The following is a 10,938-nucleotide window of genomic DNA, read 5'->3' as shown; positions in this document are numbered from 1 at the left end:
TATGAAAATCATCTGCATGTTTTCCGGATATGGAGTGTCTGCTGAGATGAACTCCAGATTTTGGCATCATTTTAGATGAAAGAAAATCGAATAATGAATCAGACAAGTTAGCGATTGGGATGCTGAATTCTGGCGGGCTATGATGTTTCGGTAGAAAAGAAAAGTATTGTCTGGTAAACCTAGCTGCATTCTGTTTGAAAAGCAAGGAAATCCAGGATTCACAATGCTGCAGGAGGTAAAATGGAGGTAATATCCTGAAAATGCTATTTAGAATGCGCAGGAATAGGAGGATCAAAACTGCTTAGGAAATCCTTGTAATTAGTTTCAGTTGACAGTTTCAGTTCTCAGCAGCTCCAGTGAAGTTCTTTGTTTTCGAAACTGTCGTGAAGTGTTTGAGTTTCTAGAACAAGAATTGGTAGGTGAAACTTTGAATTGGTTGGTGGCCTTTCAATGTTGAATGAAGAGTTTGGTCGTTGATTTAACAGAAGAAAAAACACAAGAAGAAGAAGGTTTTGGTAGGCGAAGACTTTAAGCTTTTGAAGTTCACGAAGCCCTTCAATTGGCCAATTGTTAGATTGTTCCAAGCGAAAATGATTGATCACTTTGGTATAAATGATCCCAGAGTTACATGCCAGCTTTCTTTCCCACCTAGGAGATTTATCCAACACCAATTTTGAATTGGCTGAGGAATTTGCTGGCTATGCGTGCACCATATGTGTGTATAAAATGTGGTGCTTAAGAATCAGATATGTTAGTCTCACAGCGTAGAGAAGATTGTTGCTGTAGTTTTTTAGGCTATCTTCGGTACTTTGATCTTCTCAAGATTCTTCCCGGCATCACTCTCCCAGATCTAAACCAACTCATTATTTGGGTAAACATTTCCTGCAAGACTTAAAATGCAAGAACTTGTTCAATGCACCTGGATCAGTGGCGGTTATTGTGAAGACTGCAACTTTTTGCTCCTTTACAAAAACATCCACTGAAAAACCTCAAAGAAAAAGAGCAGCAATTGCGACATTGCTTAATGCTAATAGTTGGATCCTCACTCCAATTTTAAGGAATGTAACAAAAATGTAATGCTCGCAGTCAAGAAAATGCTTCTGTGTTGTAACTTAATACATTACAGAGATCTCAACAGGTGCCTAAGAGGTCTAGGATCGAACCAACATGATGTGTACTGATACAAGTGCAAGAATTATAGCCAACTTTTCTTCCATACTCTCAAGGCCCAACATAGCATCTGCAATATTATTTATCATGGTGCTGCCACTTAATGCAGAAGAATCAGACGAACTGGTTAAGGTATTCATCTACAGTGGTGCATTTGACATCAGGGTAAAGCTCAGAAGCGTTTACGCCAAATGATGGCTCAATCTCAAAGTTGGTTTGATCTCCCTTCACAAATGCAGAGTGAACAATTGATAAAAACTAGTTTTGAGTGGAGACGACGCTTATACAAAAACAGAGAAGAAAAGAGAACCAATGTCAAACTCCATGACTTCACACCATACTAACTTTACAAAACTGTTCCTAAGAACACTGGTAAACATTTTTCAAACTCAAGTCGACAGAGGTCTAACAGATGATAGTGAATTGAAGATATCTTTCATTTCCAGTGATAGAGTTCTAGTCAACATATAAAGCTAATGAAATGATATTCATACGGTGGATATCCTTCAATAGTTGCTCCTCCTGAACATGGATCCTTTTGAGGGGTTTCCCCATCTTCTTCAACCACAAAGACACGATCGTGGAATGAAATGATGTTGAATGAGGACTTAATGTAGAGGATCTTGTTCGAGGTTCTTGGATCATCCACTGCTCTGATAGATATGTGGCAATGTCATCGTCTGCATTAAAAACCGCTGCAGATCAAAAGACAAAAGTGTAGGATTCGTTCAACACACACAGCAAGGAGCTGCACCATCCTCCTATTTGACTTGCTTATATAATGCAGTCCATTGCCACAGTGACATACATTTCATACTTACCTACTTATGGCCTACTTTTTGCATATCAAGACTGATAATGGACAGAATTCTGGGTCTCCTGCAGGCTATAGCAGTAGTTCAAAGCTGAACAAGAGTTTACAGCAATAGTAATCAATGATCTAGCAAAGCAATATCCAATATATTTTCCATGCTCAATTAAGAATACCATATACGAAGGGTATCAAGATTTCTTATCTGCTGTCACACAAATTACCTTTAGGATTTCCATCACCTAAAATGACGACTTTGTCTCTCAGGGCAGCTGTAGCTCCAGGCTGGTACAAATTTGATAGATGCCAGCAAAACAATTTGATGCCACCTAAGTGTCTCGAATTGCTTCAGCTTCAATTGCTCGGAGAATTTTAACCTTCGTAGACCATACTGTTTTTGATGGATCCACAGCATGCACCCTATCCACGTCATTTCAAAATTCTGATGGGAAGAATCTCTGCAATAATTCTGATAAGCTCATAGGATTTCCAAGTTTTTCTTCTTCTATTTTTTAGCTTACAAGAAGACAATCAAATCCCTAAGACAGAATATCAATCAAGTTAAAAGTTCATTGACCCAAATAAGATTACCTACCTTAACATTTCCAGCTTCCTTAATGGCATCAATGATCTTGACTTGATCACCTAAGAGACTGCGATTAATATCAGAGATTACCACATCTACTTGCCTTTTTGCCTTCACCACCAAACTCTCATGATCGAACAAATCTCCGTGTAGTAAAACCTAAAGTAAATAACAACCAACACAACAGCACATTTCCTTCAGTTTTCACATTTTTTATACCGGTTAACTTACAATGTGGAAATGGACACAAAGATTCTTGAAGCTGTTAATGATATTGGATTTCGAAGGGTTTTATTGCATTTTCCAACTCATTTATTTCAAAACATTACAATCTCCTCACCTTGTAAAAATTTCGTTCTCGAAACTTAATAGAATAGATTGAATACTTGCCGAGATTATAAAGTTTTGAATTAATTAGTTGGAAAATGCAATAAAACCTTGAAAACTTAAAAGTTGGAATAAATGAATAAGAGGTATAGTGGTAATTCAACAAAACTTAATAAATATAAATAGAAAGTAAAAAAAGAAAGAGAGAGAGAGAGAGATCTGAAATTAAGAGAGCAAACCGGTAGGAGAGAAAGGGAGGACGAAAAAGAAAAAGAGAAAAGAGGGAAATTAGAAGGGAAATAGAAAGGAGTTAAAGGAAATAAGTTTAAAGGTAATATTATGTATAAATATGTGTTAATTAAGCTTTAATTTCAGCTTTGATAAATATTAGGGTTTTGAAGATTGTATTTTGGGTTTAATTGATGAATTAATTTGAATATTATGGGGTTGATTATTGTGGGTAATGGATTATTTAGTTAACAAATAATAAGACTTGATAATAATTCACTAAATAATTCACTAAATAACCCTTAATTATTCATCAAACCAATCTGCAAAAGCTAATATTACAACTAGGAACTAATTTGGAATTTATCATTTTTTAGGGTCAAATTGTAACTTTCATCTAATTGGAGGACCAAACTAAAATTTGTCATAAATCCATGAATATACTGAAATTCTGACCATAATTAATCTTCAATTCTGTCCAGAATATCTCATTATGCTTTAGGGACCATCCACAATAATTTTTCATAATCAACTAAATAATCAATTACCCACAACAATCAACCCTTAACATTCAATTTAAATCATCAATTAAATCCAAAACACAAACTTTATAACCATAACATTTATCAAAACCGAAATTAAAGCTTAATTAACACATATTTATACATAATTTTACCTTTAAACTTATTTCCTTCAACTCCTTTTTATTTTCCTTATAATTTTTCTCTTTTCTCTTCTTCTTCTTCTTCCTCCCTTTCTCTCCTGCCGGTTTGCTCTCTTAATTTCAGATCTCTCTCTTTTTCTTTTTTTTTTACTTTCTATTTTATTTATCAAATTTTATTGAATTGCCACTATACCCCTTATTCATTTATTTCAACTTTTAAGCTTTCAATGGCTTTATTGCATTTTTCAACTCATTTATTTCAAAACATTACAATATATCACTGAGATCTAAACATGGTCTCTAAGATGTCGAGTTCACAGATATCTTGATCAATTATTTAAGTTTCAAAGCATTACAAGCAACTAAATTCTCCAATGTAGTACTGTGAAGCACAATATGGGATCTGCTTGATTATTTATTAAGGTAATGCTGATTGGTGTAGAAGACTCAGACAAACTGATTCAGGTATTCATCCACAGTAGTGTATTTGACATCAGGGTAAAGCTCCGAAGCCTCTACACCAAATGATGGTTCAATCTCGAAGTTGGTGTGATCTCCCTTCACGAACACCGAGTGCCCAATTGACAAAACCACGTTTAGTGGAACCGAAGCTTCTGAAAAACAGAGAGACAAGCAATGTCAGACTTGCTAACTTTGCCATGCTACCTCTTAACAATTCAAACTCGGATCTGCTAACATTATTTAAACTCGTTAAATATATTTAAACTATGTCAAGGGCAGAGATTTTTCTCGAAATTGTTTCTTGGAAATCGACAGTACCCCCAGCTGACAGAGTTCTAAATAGATGCTTATAAACTGAAGAGATTTTCCTCTGTCAGTGTTAAGGCTGTTTGCATAAAAGCTAATGAAATGATATTCTTACCTTGGATATTTTTGAGAAGTTGCTCCTCTGGAACATAGATCCTTTCAAGGGTTTTCCCAATCTTCTTCTCCCACAAGGACACAAGATCATTGAATGAGATGGTGTTGGCTGGGGGTTTAATGTAGAGAATTTTGTTCAAGGTTCTGGGATCATCCACTGCTTTGATAGTATAGGTGGCAATGTCATCTTCTTTGTTGAAAACAGCTGTAGATCAAACATGAAGGTGTAAGATTCATGCAATTCAGTCAGCATCAAGCTACTGCTTAAATATTGGAGTCCTCCTTGCTACAGAGAACACTTAACAGGCTAGTGAATACTTGCCTAAAACAGTCACATGGTTTTTTACAGTTTTAGCAGATAAAGACCGATAATGCTTGTGATAAAATCCAGATCATCATTCAAAATCCATGGAGGGTCTGCTCAAATAAACAGGATACTGAGCCTACTTAAACATTTGCAATAGTTCTAAACCACTGCAGTTGAATAGCACATAAATATATAAAAGTTATCAGGAATTTATTCCATCACAGGAAAATCTTCAACAGAATCTGTGAAACATTACCTTTAGGATTTCCATCACCCAAGATGACAACTTTATCTCTTGGAGGAGCTGTGGCTCCAGGCTGGTTAAAAGAAACAAGGAAATAGCCAGAAAAAAAATTGGAAGATACATAGGTGTATGGAATCCCTTCAGCCTCAATAGCCCTTCTTATGTTCGCCTTCGTTGCAAACGCTGATCTTGCTGGTTCAACAGCATTCACTCTATCCACATCATTTCCAAACTCTGATGGGAAAAATCTCTGCAATAAAACAAACAATTTGCATTAACAAGCCTACGATTGCTAAAATTAGTAATTCTCAAACCCCAAACAAAATTAACTATATGTATACCTTAACATTTCCAGCTTCTTTAATAGCAGCAATGATCCTGTCTTGCTCAATTAACTGAGCATGACCAACTGTAGAGATAACAACATCCACTTGCTTTATAGCCTTCACCAAACTTTCATGATCAAACAAATCCCCCTTCAAAACAGAAAAAAACAAAAGCAAATATAAAGAAATATTAAATCTTCTCCCTTCACCTTTTTTTAAAGAAATCAACATGGACCCCATACTTACGAGGAGCAAAACAGTTTTAACTGCAGTTGATGCAATGAACCCTGTTATTATAACTAGCTAAGGTAATAACTAATAAATCAAGACAACGTTATTAGTTGATTAGCTCCAGTGTCTTAAAAATCTGCCTTTCACGACATGGATTTTTCTAAGATTTATCTCCATGACGCATAAATTTTCTTATGCCACTGCCTGCTATCAACGGTCCAACAACTAGTTAAAAAATGGGATAAATAACTGCTGGCACATAACCTAATCCACGTTAAGAAAACCCTTTTTAAATGATGATTTTTTTCACTTTTTTAACCCCCAAAAAAAGGGGAAAAGAAAAGGACTTACAACTAGGAAATTGACCCCAAGATTCTTGAAGTTGTTGATCACAGCGGATTTAGCAGGATTAGAGAGAGTGGACTCTCTAACAAGAACAAAAGTAGGATGGCCTGCCTTAGCGCTAGCTTCCACTATGAATTTTCCTATGTATCCTGTTCCTCCAATGAACAGAATCTTACTCGCCATTGCTTATACTTTCCGTCTAGAGTATACTAAAGAATGTCTGTTTTTTAGGGTAGAAAATAAGAATCCGAAGCTGTGAAGGAGATGGAGTCACTTGATCACCATTTATAGTGGGTGTGAAATTGTGAAATTACAGAAATACACTTTCCTTTCCACTGTGAGGAGATTGTGACGTATGCATGATGGTGCTTCTGTATGTAGGCAAAGAATCTGTCTAGGGTTGTTTTGTCCTTGATGGGCGTTTATGGGGATTCCAAGAAATTCTCTTACAAGGGAAGTTCGTACCATGATCATCCATGACCAAAGATATTTTAATAGGTTACGGAATTGTTGTTCCTAAGTTATGGGCATTTGGTGTGTTAATACGTCTCGGTTCATCAGTGGTGGGGATCATGACTTAACCTTAGTTAAGTTAAATCTTTCTTTTTCTTTTTCAAAATGTTAATTAAGTACATGAATTATTCTTGAAAATAATTAGATTTATTTTAATTATGTCCTTTTTATTTTGTTTTCTTCTCATTGCAAAGCTTCTTCTTTTTTATTAACCCTAATCTAATTAATCTTAATTTAAATAATTAATGATACCAGCATACGCTAACATATTTATATGTTAGGAAATTTCATTATATTTTTATTAAATATGAAATTATGTTATTGTATCTACTTCTTTTTTTTAAAAAATATATATATATGGATGGAAGGATAAGGTGGTCTTGTGGAGGGCGTGGGGATTTGCTACCTCCAAGTTTTAATTTCGAATCCTCTTGTTAATAAAAAAAACTTTTGGGATCACGGGCCGCTGGGGGTAAAGCACACCTTGAATGACAGTTGATTTCAGACCGCATATATTTAGGCACTGTTTGGCCATGAAATTTTATTTTTTTTATTTAACTTTAAAAATATGTTAATATTAAAAATAATTTTTAAAAAATAAAAAAATATTATTTTAATATATTTTTTGAAGAAAAATATTTTAAAAAATATTTACTACTACCACATTTTCAATAACCCTTTTAATCTGATGTGAAAGCTGATTAAGAATACTTTAGATTTAAAAAAAAATGATCAACTATTATAATATAATAAAACATTGTGGTTTTATTGACTGGATGAATGCTCCTAGCGTTAATTCCTCCTTTTCTTTTCATTTATGTTTGGTTTTATTGATTATTAGATCCTAGTTTTATTTAACTATTCATTTGGTTCTAGCCCAGTGGGAGTTCAGATTTTACATTAGTGTGAAAGAATAAAAAGGATTACGCCTCACCCTAATGGCCTGTAATTGCTAAAGACACAAAAGAAAGAACAGACAGAACAAAGAGATTCCGATCATCAGAAGAAATTAGATGTATAGAATGAACAATTCCAAGCATCAAAATATTAATCACCTGGTTTAAAAGCACACGTACAGATTAATATCTGGACAGTTGCGATGTGTATTGATATATGGTGTTTTTTAATTAAAAATATATTTAAATGATGATTTTTTTCATATTTTTTTGAAGATATTTTGATATTAATACATTAAATTCATTTAAAAACATCTAAAAATATATTAATCTAATGTTTTTCTAAATAAAAATGAACTATTTAAAAATCACACAATCAACATAATAAATTAATCTTCAAATTAATAATTACCTTGCATGGTGGGTCTACCGAGAACTGCCAATCTAGAGCCTAAGGTTGATTTTTAAGTAGTTTAGGAAGTGGACTCAGTAAAAAATCATAGAGCCAATTTATAATCCAAGTGATTTGATTTGATTTTTTTTTGTTTTAAATATATTTTTTATATTTTTATATTATTGATATGCAATAAATTTTAAAAATTAAAATAATATTATTTTAATATTTTTTAGAATAAAAAATATTTTTAAAAACAACTACTATTATAATTTCAAACATCATCATAGTTAATCGATAGCCACTGCCTTTATAAATTGCAACCAATTGAGATATTAATGTACCGGATTTTAGTTTCATTTTTTAGATTTATTTTAGTTTTCACCATTTTTTATATTTCTAATTACAAATTTGAGATTTCATGTCAAAATATTCATACGTAATGAAACGGCTGTGTTGCCACAGCTTTGCCGCCGGCCCATGCATAATCCATTGCTAGTTGGACTTGAATTTTAAGTCTCGGGCCCAAGACTTTCTTACAGGAGGCTGGAGATGAAGGGGTCCAGTAGACTGGTCTACCCAAATCACTGTAGTTTTTCCAGGCAAGGGAGAGGGAGATCAATGCCTTTGTGTGAACATGATGAAGAGAAGTTTTAGCAATTCCTCGTGGAACTAGTTGCTGGGCTAAAATGGCTAGTTAGCTGTAACCTTGCACCTCTATTAATAACTCTCATGGCTAACTAGCTGATAATTTTGGCTACTGTGAAGATGCATAATGCTAACCGCGAAGCCAGCTAGCTAACTCGGTGACTGGACTGCCATTTATGTTCTTCATATGGCTGCAGCAGGTCTGCATATTTGGAACAACAACCACACCTGAGTACGTACAGACACCCGTGTCTGTCTTGGTCTACTTAATTTCGGGTGCTATAAGAGGACAGACAGAGGTTTTTTTTTTAGAGAAATGGCTCGTCATTTCTGATTACAACGTTCTGATGAGCTAGCGTTTCTCTTGCAAGCATCAAGTATCGATGTTAGGCAACATTTTCAGCTACCATCATCCCCCAAAAGGCTATCTAGCTAGACATGCATCATATTTGTTGATCGTGGTGCGCACGTGCTTGGATGGCCATGCATATTGAAAGCGATTTCTTTTATTAATGCAGCAAAAATGACCAAAGAGCGCTTGGTCATTTGCAGGGAGCATTAGCAGCTAGCATGAGAGGGAAAATCAGAGTGAAGCAACAAATTACAAAACAAGAAGGACGCAAAAGAATAACCAAGACCCCTCCTGAAGAAAAGAAATTCATAGCATGGGAGTCAATTACTCTAACTAGGCCAGGCAAACAATATTTGAATGTGTTCATATGTACTTAAATAAAGGTACTCAACAGCTAGCGTGGTTTTATTTTCTTGTTACATGAATGATGAATGCAAACCATAATTTAAACCAAAGCACATAGGAAATTGGAAACAACAAGTCTAAGTACTTCTGTAAAGAGAATCTGATCTCAACAACGTAGCTAGATTTTGACCGCCCACAATCTATCTGTCTATATATATAGATAGAGAGAGAGAGGGATCTGATTAGCCTAGCTAGATGCAGGTGGATTTTCTGACCAAACGACTTTGTAGGAATTAGTGTGAAGGTCATCAACAGCCCAACATTCATCTTCTTGTCCTGCCTCTTGAATCAGCTTCTTCACTATGTCACATCCTAGCACTGAACTTAGTCTCGCCCTCTACAATCCTGCCAAGGACTCTATTTCGAACACAAGGTAAGTATGTCTTAACACTTATGTAGTAGCTGGTTGTGTTTTTGCTGGCCAGCTATAAATCTCCATCAATAATCTTCTTCTTCGCATCTTTCTTTGAACCCCCAATGTTTTCATCTGGATTGTTCTCTCCTTTCCAAATATGGCAGGAAGAATCAAATTATACTTTATACGGCCTCTCTTTCCTTCAATTTTCTCAAACAACTTTTTCTTCAAACTCAATAACCAGACGTCAAGTCTTAATATCAATTCAATGTATACTTGCTGCAGGTTCGAAGGTACTCTCCCTGTAGATAACAAGAACAAACGCATACGTTCCTCTTTATTCGTCAAGGTTTGCTTGGATGGCAATTCAATGTGCAGAAAATTAGATCTCCTGGCACATGATGGCTACAGTTCTTTGATTACTACTCTTGGCCACATGTTTAATACCACTACTCTATGTACGTATATATATGTATACATATATAATTTCTTAAATAACTTGAAAACTGAATTATATTGCAGTTTTATTTATAGATATCTTTGTTAAACTTAATTATGACCCATTGGAAACAGACCCTGAAGCTGTTTGTATTCATGCACAAAGGCATCATCATGTCCTGACATATATAGATAGGGAAGGAGATTGGATGCTGGCAGGAGATGTCCCATGGGAGTAAGCATATAAATAATTCTAGCTAATAATTTATGTTCTGCAATATGTTCGTTCTTTCCTAATTTGTTCTTACACATTATTTTGATTTTTTTTTTAAAGATCACTTAACGTTGTTCTATTCACATTGATTTTAAATGTTGATGTACAGGATGTTCTTGGCCTCAGTGAAGAAACTGATGATTACAAGAACATCCGGTGTATTTCTGGGCAGCTCGATTCAAATTCAAGATAGCGCCAGTTCTTAAGTGTATACAGGAAGGTTCAAATGGTGTCGCTGAAGCAAAAGGTGGTAGCCAGTTCTGTTAGCCTTTGCAGAACAAGAACAGCATTCTATGTTGCAGGCCAAAATCTTTTACATTGACCAAGTCCCAATTTTCCTACCCTGTCAAAACTGTTGCACCCTTGTCAACATGGCGTGCTAAAGAATGTTAAAATTCAGTTTGACTTGAATGATTCGTTGGGTCTGCTGTGTTTTGCTTTTAGCAACAACGGACTTATCAGTACAATAAAATTTCAACTCATCTTTCATGCACTTCATTTCACAAAGCAAAGTACAACCGGTTTGTCCATATCAATTGAGC

The 10,938-nt window shown here is 34.9% G+C and overlaps 2 protein-coding genes and 1 pseudogene across 2 annotated transcripts; 1 reads left to right on the top strand and 2 right to left on the bottom strand.

Moving 5' to 3' along the window:
- Window positions 1–1,470: 1,470 nt before the first annotated feature.
- Window positions 1,471–3,581, bottom strand: LOC118059026 (phenylcoumaran benzylic ether reductase Pyrc5-like; annotated as a pseudogene).
- A 437-nt stretch (window positions 3,582–4,018) lies between these two features.
- On the bottom strand, window positions 4,019–6,391 carry LOC118058908 (phenylcoumaran benzylic ether reductase POP1). Its single transcript, XM_035071694.2, has 5 exons — window positions 6,128–6,391; window positions 5,561–5,695; window positions 5,232–5,469; window positions 4,670–4,873; window positions 4,019–4,400 (listed from the first exon to the last, which is right to left on the bottom strand). The coding sequence occupies exons 1-5, from the start codon at window positions 6,302–6,304 to the stop codon at window positions 4,234–4,236; spliced, it is 921 nt and encodes a 306-aa protein (XP_034927585.1). The 5' UTR covers window positions 6,305–6,391; the 3' UTR covers window positions 4,019–4,233.
- A 3,144-nt stretch (window positions 6,392–9,535) lies between these two features.
- Window positions 9,536–10,908, top strand: LOC118058907 (auxin-responsive protein IAA31-like). The gene is made up of 4 exons (XM_035071693.2): window positions 9,536–9,702; window positions 9,970–10,142; window positions 10,258–10,357; window positions 10,506–10,908. The coding sequence occupies exons 1-4, from the start codon at window positions 9,632–9,634 to the stop codon at window positions 10,600–10,602; spliced, it is 441 nt and encodes a 146-aa protein (XP_034927584.1). The 5' UTR covers window positions 9,536–9,631; the 3' UTR covers window positions 10,603–10,908.
- The last annotated feature ends 30 nt before the right edge of the window (window positions 10,909–10,938 follow it).

This window comes from Populus alba, chromosome 9, assembly GCF_005239225.2.
Source record: "Populus alba chromosome 9, ASM523922v2, whole genome shotgun sequence".
NCBI classification, from domain to species: Eukaryota; Viridiplantae; Streptophyta; class Magnoliopsida; order Malpighiales; family Salicaceae; genus Populus; species Populus alba.
This window is presented reverse-complemented; position numbering and strand designations above follow the sequence as displayed.

Bases quoted from the DNA above. Each gene is read 5' to 3' on its own strand.
- LOC118058908 (XM_035071694.2), bottom strand. From the start codon at position 6,304: ATGGCGAGTAAGATTCTGTTCATTGGAGGAACAGGATACATAGGAAAA. The intron at 5,696-6,127 runs GTAAGTCCTTTT...TCTGTTTTGAAG, and splicing joins TTGGGGTCAATTTCCTAGTT to GGGGATTTGTTTGATCATGA. The intron at 5,470-5,560 runs GTATACATATAG...GTTTTATTGCAG, and splicing joins AAGAAGCTGGAAATGTTAAG to AGATTTTTCCCATCAGAGTT.
- LOC118058907 (XM_035071693.2), top strand. From the start codon at position 9,632: ATGTCACATCCTAGCACTGAACTTAGTCTCGCCCTCTACAATCCTGCC. The intron at 9,703-9,969 runs GTAAGTATGTCT...TACTTGCTGCAG, and splicing joins GACTCTATTTCGAACACAAG to GTTCGAAGGTACTCTCCCTG. The intron at 10,358-10,505 runs GTAAGCATATAA...GTTGATGTACAG, and splicing joins GCAGGAGATGTCCCATGGGA to GATGTTCTTGGCCTCAGTGA.